Source organism: Polyodon spathula, chromosome 3 (assembly GCF_017654505.1).
Source record: "Polyodon spathula isolate WHYD16114869_AA chromosome 3, ASM1765450v1, whole genome shotgun sequence".
Lineage (NCBI taxonomy): Eukaryota > Metazoa > Chordata > Actinopteri > Acipenseriformes > Polyodontidae > Polyodon > Polyodon spathula.
Window position 1 is genome coordinate 1926774 of NC_054536.1, and position 19145 is coordinate 1945918.

Consider the following 19145-nt stretch of genomic DNA (forward strand, 5'->3'; position numbering starts at 1 on the left):
ACTACCTCCAATAAAAAGATGTGCGTAGAATCAGACTGGATCAGTGTCACAAAGACGGCCGGAGTGGGTGATGTCAGACCAGAAACAGAAAATAAACAAAAAGAGAGGTGGAGTTTGGTGGAGCTGAGCGAATGGCTTCGCTCAGCATTTAATGAGTGAACAGAACAGACAGAAAACAAACGGTTGTAACAAACAAAAAACACAGGACACAGCACATTCGCCAAAACAAAAGAGACAAACAAAACGGACTATCACTAAACAAAACACGGTGAGCTTCTATTTAACGATTATTATTATTCTTATTATTCTTATTACCTCCGTCTCCAATCTCGTTCTCCACTCACTGAACACACAACCCCAAGTATGTGAAAACATGCTGCTTTACGCAGCTGTACCGAGACTCGACTGCTATTCAATTGGAGTCGCGATACAACTGCACATGAATTAATAAAGTGCAATTCCCCGTGCTCACATATTATTACTTTTTACTTGCACGTGAAGTGCTGTGCAATCCTTGTGCCTAAATACAAATATACATTTTAAACACTCGTGTACCAATGACTATAACCCAACATTAACACACAACATATAATACACACAGGGACGGGCACTTTGCCACATATACCCCCCCCCCTTGTGCAAAGAGCACATGGCCTCAATGGCCACCTCCCCTCTTAAAATCCCAAAAGTCTCGCTCAAAGTCCTGGGCCAAGAACAGGGACTTTAAGGGGTTGATGAGCGGAAATGTTGCCAGTAGCCAGGCTGCTACTGGCCATGCTGTCAGCAGACGTGCTGACAGTGGGGCGAATCTCTCATCCTGCTGTACCACTGGCAGCAGAAATGCTGCCAATAATGCGGCTGTCAGCAGACGTACTGACAGCTCCCAGACTGACTCCTTCAGCCGGGGCAAGTCCAGCAGCGGAAAAGCTGCTGGGGTTGGTGGTCTCCAGACCTCCCCTAATATCTCCGGCAGCGAAACTGCTGCGGGGAAAGGTGGTCTCCTGACCTCTCCCCCCTTTTTCATAGCCGGCAGCTCCCTCTGGTGGGGCTCCGGCTACACTGACCCCTGTGGCCAAGCAGAGCTGACTGCAACCCCTGGCGAAGCAGTTCCAGCGACCCCTTGTGATGCGGAATGGCTGGCAACCCCAGGCAATGTGGAGAGGCTGCCAACCCCTGGCGATGCGGAGCAACAGGCAACCCCAGGCAATGTGGAGAGGCTGCCAACCCCTGGCGATGCGGAGCAACAGGCAACCCCAGGCAATGTGGAGCAGGCTGCCAACCCCTGGCGATGCGGAGCAACAGGCAACCCCAGGCAATGTGGAGAGGCTGCCAACCCCTGGCGATGCGGAGCAACAGGCAACCCCAGGCAATGTGGAGAGGCTGCCAACCCCTGGCGATGCGGAGCAACAGGCAACCCCAGGCGATGCGGAGCAACAGGCAACCCCAGCCGATGCGGAACGGCTGGCAACCCCAGGTGATGCGGAGCGGCTGGCAACCCCAGGCAATGCGGAGCGACTGGCATCCATCCTTGGGTGAAGCGAGGCAGGCATCCTTGGGCAAAGCGAGGCAGGCATCCTTGGGCAAAGCGAGGCAGGCATCCTTGGGTGAAGTGAGACAGGGATTCAGGACAAGCTGGGGTGCAGGTGTTGGCCCTCTTCTCGGCCACTGCGGCCAGGCGGTACTTCCCCCGTGCTTCCCTCAGCAGCCTATGCAAGGGCTGCTGAGGACAGCCAGAATCTAGTCCTGGTCCTTCTGGTGAAGGGAGAGGCAGCTCCTGCTCCTCTCTCCCTGATGGTGATGGAGGCAGAGGCAGCTCCAGCTCCTCTCCTCGTGATGGTTGGGGAAGTGATACCAGCAGGCATTCATCCTCTGCTGGTGGGGGAAATGATACCAGCAGGCATTCATCCTCTGCTGGTGAGGGAAGTGATACCAGCAGGCATTCATCCTCTGCTGGTGTGGGAAGTGATACCAGCAGGCATTCATCCTCTGCTGGTGGGGGAAGTGATACCAGCAGACATTCATCCCTTGCTGGTGGGGGAAGTGATACCAGCAGGCATTCATCCTCTGCTGGTGGGGGAAGTGATACCAGCAGGCATTCATCCTCTGCTGGTGAGGGAAGTGATACCAGCAGGCATTCATCCTCTGCTGGTGGGGGAAGTGATACCAGCAGGCATTCATCCCCTGCTGGTGGAGGTGGCAGAGGCAGAGGCAGCTCCTGCTGCTCTGCTCCTGCCGGTGGAGGTGCCTAAATACAAATATACATTTTAAACACTCGTGTTACACAGACACGTTTATATCCCGTGTACCAATGACTATACACCAACAGTAACACACAACATATAATACACATAGGGGTGGGCACTTTGCCACAATCAGTCATTAGCAGAAGTCACAAAAGGAGAAATGAACCTGAGCCTGTTGGAAATAAAGATGCATTATTAGGTGGCAAAACATCTTGCAGTGTAAATGCATTGTGACCTTCGTTTTCTCTCTAAAAATGCACCTCCTGAAAATCAGGCCCTATGTGAGAAAAGTGTATTTTTGGTGCAACATTAACTCAAAGTCACGAGTACTTTCAATAAATACTGTACATACTTTAATGCTAATCTATGGAATATGCATTAGCTACAGCCTTACATTTTAAATGTAATGTTACTTTGAACTACAGTGCTAAAACTTTTACAATAAAAACAAAAACAACAATTACTCTTATTTGCTTTATTGACCACAAACACCATGGCTGAGAAGCAAGTAAACACAGAAATAGAAGGGACTATGTATGACAGGGATGGCTGAAGGGGTGACGTCAGGCCAGACGCAGGAAGGAAATACACAGCCAGTAATGCAGGTGCAAAGGCGTTTGCCACGTTTTATTTTCAACAATATAAAACAAAATAAAAGTTTTTAAACAAACAGCAACACTTGCTCACAGAGCAAAATAAAGGCTTTAAACAAAACAAATGTCAAACACAAAACAAAACACCAGACGCACAGCTTAGGCTGGGCAGATCGCTTTCACTGATCCTCTACTCATTTATTTTCTTTTCTCCTGGCTCTCTCTCGTTCACTCCTTCGAACACCCACCCTGAGCGTAGAGAGCTGCAGGCTTTTATTTACTAAGGCCGAGGGGTTAACTATGAATGATCTCATTACCCCTCGGCCACAATCTGCACAAGTTTCCTAATTACTCACTGGCAGAGGATGAGCTGCCAACCTCGCCTCTGCCAGAACACAACTAAACAAAACCAAACACACTGCGATTCGCCATCACATATATACAATAAGTAAATACAACATGGCATCTCGCCCGTCCTCCACATACAAAACAAACAGCTATGCACAGGGGCGGACGTCTACCCCGCTCTGCATTAAACAATCTGTTTAAAATAATACCAAAAATAAAAACAAAACAATACTTTAACAGCAGGGTTTTGCTCTGACCCCTGTTATGTACAGGGCTCCTCATCCTGTCACAGGGGGTCATAAAAAACTATTTAGCATTTACTGTTTTTCAGGAAAGTATTTAAGTATTTAGGAACATTTGTTGTATAATAACTAGAGAAAATGATGCATTTTGAGTATGACAACGCTATTTTTCTGCTTTTATAATTATATTTAATAATGCTTTTATTAATAAATGAGAGAAAAAATCAATGCAAGCCCAGAGGGGTACAAACATGTTTGAAACTGACTAAAGACCTTTACAATAACAGATCCCTCATTAAAGACTTATTATTGAATCCATTAGAGACTGTGTGCACCGAAACCTTTCTACATGAATAGACAGGATTTACTACAGCAACAGAACATACAAGGAATATACAATCTAGGTAGTTGTTTTATTTTATAGACTACTTTTCATTGTCAGGTTCTATATTAGCTGTTATTTTATCTGAGTTCCTGAGTTCTATATTCCTCAGTACATGCCACTGGCTCTACAGCAAAGATAGGAACTGTATTTTCATAAGGGAAGCAAAGGCTAATGTGGAACTAATTCAACAACAAATTCATTCAGTTCAGTAATTCAGTTAGTTCAAGCCCCATCTTCAGTAAATATGCTTCCGTACAGGTCAACCCACCAAAAAAAAGACATCAGGCACAGATATGACCATTGGACTGACAGATTAGCTGGTGACTCCAGGTGAAAATCTCTCCATTACTGATTTTACACAGATCACCTGTACAGTACAGAGACTGGTGGTGGTGAGGGCAGGGAGATATTTCCACATGAATATGAAATATTCCCACCTGAATGTTGCATGTGTACTTTACACATTGGGTTCCTGTTACAGCAGATTAGTATAGGCAGCACAGAAAAGTAAATTCACTCGCAGGTAGATTGGGTGGTCAGGTATTTGTTACTCAGCAGTACTGATTGCTAATCTCAGGACTAACTTAGCTTCCGCTGTCTTCAAAGCACATTACAGTAAGCACTGCCAGGACTGTACTTCTACACACGGTGTGTTAAGTTCACAGTTGCCATGAGAACCATATTTTCCCATTACATGGTTTTCCATTTTCCGTGGCAACAGAATATAGCTCTCATATAGCTGTACACTCGGGGTGTTGTTAGTCGTGATGGTGGAAATACAGGAGATGGAGGCAAAGAGTAAGAGGTTATCGTTAAGGGGGAAATATCTTTAGGGTCTTTTCAGTCTAATTATAAATGTGCAACTATCCACTTGAAATCTCAAATAAAATATCTAAAATGTGTGTGCAACGGGCAGTGTTGTGTGATACATTGCCGTTACAGATTCTGACCGCAATCAGTGAAATAAGATTAAAAGCTGTAAAACCAAGGGTCCCTGAGTAGCTCATCCAGTTAAAGTGCAGCCGCTGGGAGTGCAGGATCAATCACACAGCTTGACGGTGGCAGTTCAAGTCAGGGCTGTGCAAAGAGGCCGAACTTTGCTGGGGACTCTGAAGGGGGCGTCACATTGGCTCTGACGCTCCCAGGGTGGGTGATGGGTAACTGGTAGGTACTCATTCTCCTCATCACGCAACAGCGGACCCTACTGGCCAGACACTGAGCACATTCAGAGTGGATAAAAAGCAGGGCTGGTCTCTGTTCTCTGGGATTGGTAGCCCCGCCCACCTCTGCTCTGGATTGCTCTGCATAAAAGCGATTCTGGCTTTAGGCTTGTGAGATCGGAGGATGCTCACACGCCCTCAGAACTGCAGTGAGGAGAAAAAACATAGCTGGACATTCTAAATTGGTGGAAAAAATAAATAAAAATAATAATTGGTCACTCTAAATATAAAAAACTCTAAAACTGTGAATGCAGACGAGTCTGGTCTCCTCCCTGTTACACGTGCTCACTGTGCACAGGGTCGCGGGTTCACGCCCAGCCTCCTCCCTGTTACATGTGCTTGTGGTGCACAGGGTCGCTGGTTCACTCCGAGTCTCCTCCCTGTTACATGTGCTTGCTGTGCACAGGGTCGCTGGGTCATGCCCAGTCTCCTCCGTCACATGTGCTTGCTTTTCTTGTTATAAATATCTGCATGTTCGGACTGCTTCCTGCAGGTACTTGGCAGAGGAGCTGAATTCAGGTGAAATATTTGTCAATATAGCCCACGAGCACTGGCAAAAGTCCCTCTCTTTTCCCTCAATATTACATTCCCTTTTTTAGTGTACAAATAATTACAGTTATTGCTTCTTAAAAGAAATACCCTCCTCAGAGCCTTCATTATACTGAAGAGTACCAATAACACAGCATGATCCATTATAACTTTTGGAAAAAAGAACCATTGTAATGACATATGTATGGTAAACATTTTGGTGTAATGTGTGATAAACAGTTTTAAGAATCCAGCCCAGTTTTTCAGTCGTGATCAGTTGTATCTGAATGCAGCACAAGTTATAAGTGAAAGTGGCAGACTGCATAAAAAGACAAGTCTGTTTGTATTCTCAAACAAACAATTGTAAAGATGAATGCATATAGAATGACTGGGGCTGGGCACTTACTGAAAGATGTGAATGATTATCACTTCTTCAAATACAAAATACAAGAGCAATATAGAGCAAAAAACAGTCTAGAAAACACAATATAGAGCAACCCGTCCAGCAAGTGCATTTACTGTACATCGATTTACTTCCATACTGAATAGCTGGGTGTGGCGGAATCTGTATTCACTGTACATCGATTTACTCCCATACAGAATGGCTGGGTGAGGTGGAATCTGTATTAACTCCCATACAGAATGGCTGGGTGAGGCAGAATCTGTATTTACTGTACATCGATTTACTCCCATACAGAATGGCTGGGTGAGGCGGAATCTGTATTTACTCCCATACAGAATGGCTGGGTGAGGCAGAATCTGTATTTACTGTACATCAATTTACTCCCATACAGAATGGCTGGGTGAGGCGGAATCTGTATTTACTCCCATACAGAATGGCTGGGTGAGGTGGAATCTGTATTCACTCCCATACAGAATGGCTGGGTGAGGTGGAATCTGTATTTACTCTCATACAGAATGGCTGGGTGAGGTGGAATCTGTATTTACTCCCATACAGAATGGCTGGGTGAGGTGGAATCTGTATTTACTCCCATACAGAATGGCTGGGTGAGGTGGAATCTGTATTTACTCTCATACAGAATGGCTGGGTGAGGTGGAATCTGTATTCACTCCCATACAGAATGGCTGGCTGAGGCGGAATCTGTTACATCGGTTGTATACCTATTGCTTTTTCAGTAACACTTGAATTTTGGTTAATCTGGTCCTGTTTTTTTTACCTGATATGCAATGGGAAGTCCTATATAAAAGTTTACCGCAGTCCAGTACAGTATGTTTGCAGTTCATGGTAATGCTACAGTTCACTATGCTTCTGTTATGCATGTTCTCTTGGGATTGGAAGCTGTCAAACTGTCACATTTCAGCAGTGACTCACCCTGTGGTTGAAAAGAGATAATGGGATTTATCACACGGGATTGCTCTTTTGTACAGTGGTTATGAGGTTTGGGTTTGGGTTTGAGATTTAAAAAGAACAACATAGGGTGAATCTCTAATAAAAGACGGCATAGAGCTCCAGAGTGTGGGGGCATTAAAACAGAAAGCAGGCTCTCCCATCCTTTAACGACTCACCCTCGGAATACACAGCAGGCTAGCATCAGCAGCGCTAACAATACGTTCCTGATATGGAATTAACATGGCATTCATGCAGTCTGGAGCTAATCCATTCAATGCTTTCAATACTAGTATTAAAACTTTAAAATCAATCCTATAACGCACAGGAAGCCAATGCAATGATGCCAACACAAGAGTAATGAGAGCCCTTTTTTTGTTCTCGTTAGCATTCTAGCAGCTGCATTTTGCACAAGATGCAGGCGTGGTAGAGCATGACATGCAAGTCCATAAAATAAAACATTACAGTAATCTAATCTAGAAAAAATAAAAGCATGTACTAATTTCTCAGCAACATCCGACTTTAGCAATATTCCTCAAGACGCTAGTAATGTGTTTAATATGCGATTCAAAACAAAGTTCAGTCAAAAATAACCCCCAGGTTTCTCACCTCAGATTTTACATTTCAGTTTCACAAACACAAATCAATGTTTGTCGACTCCATATGTTCCTTAGAGCCTAAAAGTAAGACTTCTGTCTTATCCAGATTTAACTATAAAAAATGTTGAGACATCCAGCTTCTACTATCACAAAACACTTGAATAAGACATTGATAGCTGTTGTGTCACATGGTTTAACAGATATATAAATCTGAGTATCATCTGCATAGCTGTGAGAATTCACCCCGTGTTTCTGAATAAACTCCCCAAGTGGAATCATGTATAAAGAGAATAACATGGGACCAAGAATGGAGCCCTGCGGAACACCACGTGTAATATTGGCTAATCCAGATGTAGATTCTCCTAAGGTAACAAAATATAGTCTATTCAATAAATATGACTTGAATCCAATTCCAAACAGTACCAGTACGTCCCACCCGTTCTCTAAGACGATGAATTAAAATCTCCTGATCCACGGTATCAAAAGCAGCACTCCGGTCTAAAAGGATCAGTACAGATAGACACTTTGAGTCTACACTCACACGTAGATCATTCACCAATTGACCAACACACTCTCAGTGCTATGGTTTGAGAGAAATCCTGATTGAAATTTCTCAAATATGCTGTTATTATTATCAAGCAAACTATTAATTTGTTTAAAAACTACCTTTTCAAGTACCTTAGCTAAAAAGTAAGGCTTGAAATAGATCTAAAATTACTTAGAAGTGAGCTATCCAGATTCAATTTCTTGAGTAAAGGTTTCACTAAGGCAGTTTTTAAAGAAGCTGGGAACCAAGCTGATGACAAAGAACTATTAACTATATCAAGGACATCATTGGACAGCTTGCTAAACACCTCCTTCAAGAGACTGGTACAAGATTTCATTTGCATAACTTTTATTTAAATCTTGTAAATTAATCACAGACAAGGAATTAATTTCTGATTTGATTGTTTTAGATGGCACACAGAGCTCAGAATCATTCTGTGAAATATGTTCCTTAATACGAAGTATTTTTCCATCAATAACAGATGAGCCATAATGCCATTTTCAGGTGAAGACGGGTTTACTCATCTATCGATTGTAGAGAAAAGGACTCCAGCATTGTTCTTATTTTCATCAATAAGATTAGAGAAGTAAGCACAACTTGCTGGCCTTAAGGCTTCATCATACTTTGATAAAAACGGCTTTAGAATATCTTAATGTATTTGTAATGTTGTTTCTCTCCATTTGCGTTCTGCCTTACGACAATCTCTTTTTATTTGACTTTATTCATTCAAGGTGTCCTATGTTTTTTACAAAAATATGGCTTGCTCAACCCCAGAGTTACACATCTGATGGAAGCAAAATGAATGTACTCACATACTGTATCAGCAAGGATGCAGTAGCAATCCCTATCCGGCAGCACTCTATCCAACATCACTTCAAATATTCTTAGCTGGGTGAAACTGAAATCAATCCCAGTTTCCTCTGCTAGTCCCCTCTACATTTAAATACCATGGCGATCTATACAGTATTTCATTCCCAGTTAGAGGCCTCTAATGCAAGTCCTGGTGGAATAATCATTATTGCAGCATTTGGTCATCGATCCCTGGAATGGAAGTCTCTCTTTTAGCTTTTAAACGATCAATCTCCAGACATGAATAATTAATAAGAATCAGACAAGGTCCAATGTATTCCCAATCTCATAAGTTAGCACCTTTCTACGAGTCAAAATTAGCTTTTGCTGACTTGCCTGACTTAAAGAGCAACTTGGAACGGGTATGATCTTAACTAACGAGTGCGTCTTGTTGTTTAGAATAACTTTTCATATCCTTCCTTGTCTCAGTCATTTCATTCTGATAACTTTTTAAAAACACTCTCATGGCCTCTACGGAAGGCTCAAAGATGTGTTCTTGCTGGTACACCACTGTGTAACCATTAGCCACGCTGAGCTTTTCAAAAGTCACCAGGACATAATAACGGAAACACAAAATGAGTTTTGAATAACAAGAAAAAGACATTGGGCATTATAAAAGGCAAGCAAAATACATTCTATTGAATGGGAAATCTACTGGCTATCCTTTTGCAGGGGCAGTATCTTTTGACCTTCTGGTTAAGTATCTATTTTAGGCATTGTGATAACACATTAGAAACAACAATGCAGGAAAATGGCAAATTTCAGGTACACAGGTTCACTCCATTCCTATGTAAATGCAGCTCTTTGCCAAACGAGAACTACCTTCTACTGAATGTGTACCCATATTCAGCTGCTTCTGGAAGCTACTGACATTTACAACAGTATCTGTGCTGGAAAAAAAATCATATTCAGTGCATTTGTGTGGGAATCAAAGTGTAGTTTATAGAGTAGAAATTACCTGTCAAAAACACAGTGTGTTAAAAAAGCAAAGACATTAATTGAAGCTTTATGTATGAATTATAATTCACACATTTTAATAGTGTAAGCATTCAACTAAATATAAAATGTTATTTTCTTTTTTACATTGGATTCAATACTATGCTATACAGCAGGGGTGCCTAAAGATTACAGAGCAGAGGGCCGCATAGCAATGTGACCAAACTGCATGGATTGCAAATTTCAAGCACCTTTTTCAAGTGCATTTATTTGCAAACTTATCAACATTGAGTTTTCAAAATAAGGGAGCTTTTGTAAACTGAATTCTTAGTTGCCTGGTTTGAAGTGAATACCTACATAAGACAAAGGCATACAGCTGTCCCACTGTGTAACTTGGCAGAATGACAGACTGTGAAACAGAGCTTCTTCTAATTGCTTTTAAAAGGGAAACACAACCACGCCATGCTTCACAATCACATTCCCGCTTGGCCTCTGCGGTTCTGACTGTGCTGTAGGTGTAGGAGGCTGATTTGGCAGCGAAACACACTCACTTGCCATTGATACTTTCATCACACAGCAAGCCTAAAAGACGAGCTATGGCACCTACTTCAAAGGGAACAGTGTGAGTCCCAGCAAATAAGGGTTGACAGGTCTGTATTGGTGTTGCAAGCCATTTCAACATTTCAGCTTAATAAATCACAAACTGAATACATGTAAACCATTTATTTGTACTTACTCCCTATTACTCCTCTGTCAATAACTTTAAAAATATTAACTCTGTATTAGCATGTATTCCTGTTGCCAGTGACAATAACACTCAATTCAAGAAATGAAAAGCATCAAATCTTTTACTCTATTACTATTATTAATAAAAATCAAATGAAAACATAAAGAAAAAAAAATCTTGGCATTTACTAACAATGCCAATGACAGTAAGAGCCAATTCAATACATTGTTAAATATAATCATTTGCATTTATTTATGCTGTCAGGGACTATAACAATCTATTCAATATATTGTGAAGAATGTCATTACCATCTGCCCTCCGTCTCAATAACAAAACATGTTTCTGCCCCTGGTCTTGAAATGCTTGAAACCCTTCTTGCACTTTTCAGTTTTGTCTCGCTGCTGCCATTGCTTGAGTAGCAGAGTTCACTATCTCAGAACTGGCATGCACGTTGAAGCCAGTGCGTGAGTGTAGCAGAGCAAAGCTCTGCCCTTTTTAAATTGGCAGGGATGGGGTTAATTTCTCCTACCTGCCTGGGTTTATTACGTTCAGGTGGCTGGGGTTGATTAGTTGATTAACTTAATTAACGATCAATCAGCGCCCAGCCACCTGACATAACAGGAGGCCTCTGCTTCCTCATTTGGGAGGAGGGAGCTGGGGAAGCAGGTTGGTGTTTGTGGGGTTTTGTGATTTGTGAATTCTACATCCAGTGAAGGCATTGCCTAGCCTGGAAACCTTTATTTTTTGTAAGTTTGTTTTTTGTACTGTTTTTTTTTTTGTTTAAATCCCTTAATTTTGCCCTTGTGCACTTTTAATTTTGTGTATTTATAATAAAATAGTTATTTTTTTGAACTACAGACTGTCTCTGAGCCTCTATCCACTCGCCAGCCTGCCACAGTCAGTCTCATTAGTGTTCATGTGATACGGGTACGAATATATTCCTGTATTATTAAGTGACAGTATTATGGTCTCCTGCCTGCATGCATGCTCTGCTGTAAATCAAGTGCTTGGTAGCTGCTCTGTTAATTGCGGGTCACAAACTGTACAAGGTTCAATTGGAGAGATGCTGCGGGGTGCATTAAAGGGGTTGTCAGGTCGCATGCAGCACCTTTGCATAAAGTATTATACAATATATCTCAATGTAGACAGCAAGATACAGTACATAAGTACTAAAGTAGAAACACTTTTTATTCCATTACTGTAAAACAAAACCAAAAAAAAAACATGCAGATTGTATTCATGATTTCAGTAATGGGAATGAACTTTTACCTTTTTTTTTTTTTTTTTGCTTGTGGGGTTTTCTGAGACTATACAACTGTACAATACAATACAATATGCTTTTATATAGTGCTCTTCATTCAAGAGGATCACAGGGAGCTTTACAATAAATAAGAAGCCATTGGCCAATCCATCCAGCTCAAGAATAAGCTGACGCAACCAAATCTGTTTTTAATCTTGTTTTGAAAGACTTGACTGTGCCAGCATTCCTGATATGACTTGGGACGCAGTTCCAGAGCAGGGAGAAGTGCCACTGAAGAACCCCTCGCCCCAGCTGATTCTAGATCACTTCTAGGAACTACCAAAGCTTATCATTCACTGATCTCAAAGTGTGACTCGGAGCATCAGGTACCAGCACCAGCATTCACTGATCTCAAGGTGTGACTAGGATCATCACAGGTACCAGCACCAGCATTCACTGATCTCAAGGTGTGACTAGGATCATCACAGGTACCAGCATCAGCATTCACTGATCTCAAGGTGTGACTAGGAGCATCAGGTACCAGCACCAGCATTCACTGATCTCAAGGTGTGACTCGGAGCATCACAGGTACCAGCATCAGCATTCACTGATCTCAAGGTGTGACTCTGAGCATCAGGTACCAGCATCAGCATTCACTGATCTCAAGGTGTGACTAGGATCATCACAGGTACCAGCATCAGCATTCACTGATCTCAAGGTGTGACTATGAGCATCAGGTACCAGCATCAGCATTCACTGATCTCAAGGTGTGACTATGAGCATCAGGTACCAGTACCAGCATTCACTGATCTCAAGGTGTGACTATGAGCATCAGGTACCAGCACCAGCATTCACTGATCTCAAGGTGTGACTAAGAGCATCAGGTACCAGCACCAGCATTCACTGATCTCAAGGTGTGACTAGGATCATCACAGGTACCAGCACCAGCATTCACTGATCTCAAGGTGTGACTATGAGCATCAGGTACCAGCACCAGCATTCACTGATCTCAAGGTGTGACTAGGATCATCACAGGTATCACAGTCCAGCTGTATTTTATATTCTTGCTTCAAAAAGCTTCACGCTGAACCCCGCCCCAATCATACAAGAGTTCAAATCGAAAAACACCCGACCGAATAAATAAACACATTCATGAATAAACAGATCAAAAAGCATTATGAGCCGGTCGCTCCCGAGCTCCTGTATAGCTGCTGTATAGTACCATGCATCACGCTCTCGAGTGCCGGTTAATTCACACAGTCAGCAGCGCGTTGTCTTTGCAGATCGGAGTTAGCAGCGCGTCGGTCTTCAGTGCATACTCCTCAGACTCACAGAGCTGTACACACACTGTGTAAACCGCAGCTAGCTTCACATACTCACAATGAAATGCAGCAGCACCCGTCCTTTCAAACGCAACCTCTCTCGTGTGTGTTCTGAAGGTATAGTATTACTAACAGCAACGTATTAAAAAGTTCACTCTCCATACCTATCACCACCTAGCAGCACCGCGGAGAATGAACAGGTATCGCTCATCCCAACAGTATTTTAAATGTAATTCTTTTTCTAGAAACAAACGTGCGCTGAAAGGTATAAATGAAATGCAGCAGGGGCGAGAATGTCCGTCTGGTTTTGAAAAGTCACGACGACACGACAGCATACTGTACCGCAGACAGTACACACACCGCTGTGTGTTACAGTACTACTGAATACAACATCAACTGTCTGCCTGTCATCAATCTGGAGCAAGGCGGAACACTTTTATAATCTTTCTTGTCATTGGTAATTTTTTCCCCAATTCGTGCATCAACTTAGCTGTCTCCCCACCATCTCAAATATATACTCACCCACGGATCTGTACCCCAGGATGGCGATCTTACGGGATTTCGGCTGCGGCATCTTTTTTCTAGCAACGACACGGCATCAAATTAATATAGTACACCCCAATATAACAACATGCAGAATCTGAGAGAGCAGGCTCACTGTACTCTGCCTCAGACCGTTACATGAATAACAATACGAGAATGCTGACACGATCGAAGGAATAAAACAATTTCTCTAAATTTATTCTGCGTTTTTTCCAACAATTACATGAAATTACTCGAGAATCTGTAATCCCTGCGTCACTCCCCAGTACAATCTAGTTAATAATTCATGAAACCTTGTGTCGGTTGGCTGCACCCAATAAAAGGCGGTACTAATTCTATTCACGAAGTAGCCGTTGGTTAAAGTCGACGCCAATCACCACCAGTATGGAGCCACGGTGTGGACAAGCAAGGCGGCGGTGATTGGTTAGGGAAAGCTGACGCTACGTGTGCTGCTTCTATTGCTTTCTGTTGTCATTCAGAAAAGGGCGTATCCCTTCTGCCTGGCATACCTGGTAGAGCGCGGCGGCGTGTTTAAAATGAGAAGTGTCGGAGTGTGTTCTCGGGTGTAGCTTTTCTAATCCACTACAAGAAGAGCCTGTTAAAGCATAGTTTAACCATGCACTGTACTGCAGCATAACATGTACTGTGCAATAGCATGTACTGTGCAATAGCCTGTACTGTGCAATAGCATGTACTGTTCAATAGCATGTACTGTGCAATAGCATATACTGTGCAATAGCATGTACTGTGCAATAGCATATACTGTGCAATAGCCTGTACTGTACAATAGCATGTACTGTACAATAGCATATACTGTGCAATAGCATGTACTGTGCAATAGCATATACTGTGCAATAGCCTGTACTGTACAATAGCATGTACTGTACAATAGCATGTACTGTGCAATAGCATGTACTGTGCAATAGCATATACTGTGCAATAGCCTGTACTGTACAATAGCATGTACTGTGCAATAGCATGTACTGTGCAATAGCATGTACTGTGCAATAGCATATACTGTGCAATAGCATGTACTGTGCAATAGCATATACTGTGCAATAGCCACCACAGCTCTCTGACTTCGTTGTTCAAGTCCCACACAGTGCCGGTCAAGACAGAAGTCAATGAGAAATGGTCTTTGTCTAGCTGGGCAAGAACATTGTGGCCAAAGAGACAGATTTCAAACTTATTAAGGCCATGAAAATGAGAGGCAAGATCATCAAGCATGAAGTAAAGAAGCTGCAAAGAGGCTATCAAAAAAGCATAGAAACTGTTAAACTGACAAAGTATTGGTGTAAAAAAACAAAACAAACAAACAAAAAACCCTATGCAGCGCCCGTTAAAACAGCGGTATGACACAGGCCTGGTGTTTGGGATGGAACCTCACAACAGTCTTGCGTTTTGATTGGTCCTTGTCTGTCAGAGGATAACGACATGAACACGAGTGAGAAGGCTTGAGAGAGGGGGAATAGTTTTTTGTGTTTGTTATGTTCTGTAATTTTATTTCTGTTTTATTATTTCTGTTTTGTATTATAAAAGCTAGGTAATACCTGATCGCTCTTGTTTTGGTTACAGGATTCATTAGTTTATCTCTAATGTAATGTAATCACAGTTTTACATATAGATTGCCCTGTTCTCAGGCTACGTCCCAAAATTCTGTGCTGTTCTGCTTTTCAGATAATGTCCCAAAATTCTGTGCTGTTCTGCTTTTCAGATAATGTCCCAAATTCTGGGCTGTTTTGCTTTTCAGATAATGTCCCAAATTCTGGACTGTTCTGCTTTTCTGAACTGAGCCCAGTTTTTGAATATTCTGCTTAGATGCCAGTCCAGTTTTTAGGTCATGCTCAGTTTAACATGAAGATGTACAGCAGAACTGGATCATGAGTTCATTGAAGAGTAGCCCTTAGTGCAGCAATACAAGTTAATGCAGTTTGTGATTCTCTCCAGAAACCATGATGTTTTTCTGAAGAAACAGGTGTTTTTAAAAAGCTGATTTCTTTATCACTATGAATAAATTGCATTGGACTGAAATAGGTACATGAACATTAATTAAAGCAGACTTTTCCTTTATTACAGGTTAATATTAAAAGACGTTTGCTTATGTAATGCCCATCAATATATAATCATGTGCAGGGGATTAACATATCCAATGAATGGAATGGTGGAGTTCAACATATTCTATTCATCCATCAAACGTAAAAAAGATATAATAAAGGCCTATATCAGCTCTTTCACTTATGAGTTTTAAGAGCATTGCCCTTCAACAACTTCAAATAAATAATCATTATCTATTCCAAAAAAACCCATAGGCTATATATAATGTTTAAACAGTTGGACTATGCAAATATAATGGGGAAAAATACATTGTAAAATAGTAGTGATTACATCTAGTGCAAGGTAATGTGTAAAAATGTGCCCCTCAACCATTAACTGTATAGTTCTTACCACTTGGAAACATTAGTGACAGAATGACACAAGTTTGTGACCTGCTTCATGCCTAGATTGACTTTGTTGTAGTTGATACTCCTAACAACCCACAGGCAGTCCTGATATTGATAGAATGCCACAGGTTAAATGTATCAACCTGTGCCACCTAATAACGGTCTAGCTTGATACTTTGTTACAGTGCATGCTTCTAATAGTCCACAGATGGAAATGCCTGACATTCTAAACAGCTTGGCATTATGAATAGACTTGGTAGTTTTATATATTTATTCCTTTCTAAACTACTTGCCTTCAAATGTCACTTAAAAAAATCAAATAGATTAATAGCAAGATTGACTTAATGATCCTTTCTTTTCACTCCAGCAGATGATGCACAGCACAGCACAAAAGGCTCTAATGGACTAGTTCAGCGCTCCAGCAGGTTCATTGCTCCATATCAATAATAAAAATATATCACCAGATTTATATTGCACTCTTTTTCAAACACATAATGAATCTCCTCTATTGTTTCTTGTTAATTCTGCATGTGTTGAGTGCTTCTCCAGGCAGAATGTATTCATTTTGTGAAACAAGCGGTGTGCAGTGTAGTGACTCCATCTTCCTTACAGTGACAACAATAAAATAAATATTGTTTATAGCAGGCTGAGGGAGCCGCTAGTGTAGGTCGGGGACCCGGGTCATGCGGGTAGCGATGACCAGGGTAACGCTGCCGGTGCAGCACCTTTTATTTGTAGTTTTATTTTCCTTTTTTCTTTCACCTTCTGTTTTTGATTATTCTTGATTGAGCAAAGATTATTCTTTTGAACTGTGTACCGTAGTCTTTAGTATTACTGTGGTTCTATCTACCATCGTTAGTAGGCAGGCCACGGTCAACAGTACCCTCTGCGGGCTAAAAAGTGGAAGCACACACACCTAATAAAACTGGACACCTGTGCGGTGTTTCAAGTTCACCCTTCTGTCTCCTCTTGTAAGTGAATAACGCACCACCCTTCCACAGGAAGCTATAATGTATTCATTTAAATAAGAGGGTAACTTACATTGAATAGCCTTATATACCAGAATGTACCAGTGCTTCAACCTGGTAAAGCCAAAGAAGTCCAGCCTACCAAATCATATAACATACAGTAATGAGTATTAAATCTTGTAATAAAATTCGATATTATATTATTATTACATTGTATATAAAATTTTGTTACATTTTAGAAGACACGCTCTTTTCAATGTCAATAATTCTTTATTTTGGACGCTAGCTCAGCACCCACTTAGACACCACTGCTCTGTCAGCTTCACTGCATTCCTTGATTGATTGATTCTGGAACACCACCACATTTGACACCGCAGCGCCTTCTTATACCTTCAGCTCCGCCCCTTGCGCAGATCAGGGTACAGGAGTTGACACACATCCCATTTGTCCTCAGCCGCACACCAGAACCAATGAGAACAGATGAACAACAGCCAGTCAGGACAGACAAATAACAATCAATCGGGAACAGACCAGGGAAGACAAACAGGCAGTGGGTTACACAATACACAGGAATACACAGAACAGGTGGTAAACAAAGCAACGACAGGATACAACAGGGCGGGAATAACACACAGCATGTAAACACAAACAGACAGCGGGGAATACAGTACATAAACACAAATGCATGGATCACTACAATGTATACAAAATAATTATAAATAAAGAAAACACAAAAAGATATTTAAATAGGCAGTTACAAATAAAGATTGAATGAGTGGGTTTTGAGAAGACGGCAGAAAGCAATAAAAGACTGAACAGCCATGAGGATAACCAGAACCTGGTTCCTTTACAGGGGGACGAGGGAAGAGAAAGAGCGAGCACTGGAGGAAGGAGGGTGAAGAGAACGAGCAGCACTGGAGGAAGGAGAGTGAAGAGAAAAAGCAGCACGGGAGGAAGGAGAGTGAAGAGAAGGAGCAGCACTGGACGAAGGAGAGTGAAGAGAAGGAGCAGCACTGGAGGAAGGAGGGTGAAGAGAACGAGCAGCACTGGAGGAAGGAGTGAAGAGAAGGAGCAGCACAGGAGGAAGGAGAGTGAAGAGAAGGAGCAGCACGGGAGGAAGGAGAGTGAAGAGAAGGAGCAGCACTGGAGGAAGGAGAGTGAAGAGAAGGAGCAGCACGGGAGGAAGGAGAGTGAAGAGAAGGAGCAGCACTGGAGGAAGGAGAGTGAAGAGAAGGAACAGCACGGGAGGAAGGAGAGTGAAGAGAAGGAGCAGCGCGGGAGGAAGGAGAGTGAAGAGAAGGAGCAGCACGGGAGGAAGGAGAGTGAAGAGAAGGAGCAGCGCGGGAGGAAGGAGAGTGAAGAGAAGGAGCAGCGCGGGAGGAAGGAGAGTGAAGAGAAGGAGCAGCACGGGAGGAAGGAGAGTGAAGAGAAGGAGCAGCGCGGGAGGAAGGAGAGTGAAGAGAAGGAGCAGCACGGGAGGAAGGAGAGTGAAGAGAAGGAGCAGCGCGGGAGGAAGGAGAGTGAAGAGAAGGAGCAGCACGGGAGGAAGGAGAGTGAAGAGAAGGAGCAGCACGGGAGGAAGGAGAGAAGGAGCAGCACGGGAGGAAGGAGAGTGAAGAGAAGGAGCAGCACGGGAGGAAGGAGAGTGAAGAGAAGGAGCAGCACGGGAGGAAGGAGAGTGAAGAGAAGGAGCAGCACGGGAGGAAGGAGAGTGAAGAGAAGGAGCAGCACTGGAGGAAGGAGAGTGAAGAGAAGGAACAGCACGGGAGGAAGGAGAGTGAAGAGAAGGAGCAGCACGGGAGGAAGGAGAGTGAAGAGAAGGAGCAGCGCGGGAGGAAGGAGAGTGAAGAGAAGGAGCAGCGCGGGAGGAAGGAGAGTGAAGAGAAGGAGCAGCACGGGAGGAAGGAGAGTGAAGAGAAGGAGCAGCGCGGGAGGAAGGAGAGTGAAGAGAAGGAGCAGCACGGGAGGAAGGAGAGTGAAGAGAAGGAGCAGCACGGGAGGAAGGAGAGTGAAGAGAAGGAGCAGCGCGGGAGGAAGGAGAGTGAAGAGAAGGAGCAGCATGGGAG

At 42.8% G+C, this 19145-nt stretch overlaps 1 protein-coding gene across 2 annotated transcripts in view; it reads right to left on the reverse strand.

The window, feature by feature from the left end:
- Nucleotides 1-13929, reverse strand: part of LOC121310026 (GTP-binding protein Rheb) — a 45569-nt gene extending 31640 nt beyond the window's left edge. For both annotated transcript variants that reach the window (XM_041243239.1, XM_041243230.1), the window contains exon 1: nt 13650-13929. In XM_041243239.1, coding sequence (XP_041099173.1) covers nt 13650-13701 — 52 coding nt within the window. In that variant the 5' untranslated portion in view covers nt 13702-13929. The remainder of the gene's footprint in view (nt 1-13649) is intronic.
- Between the last annotated feature and the right edge of the window lie 5216 nt (nt 13930-19145).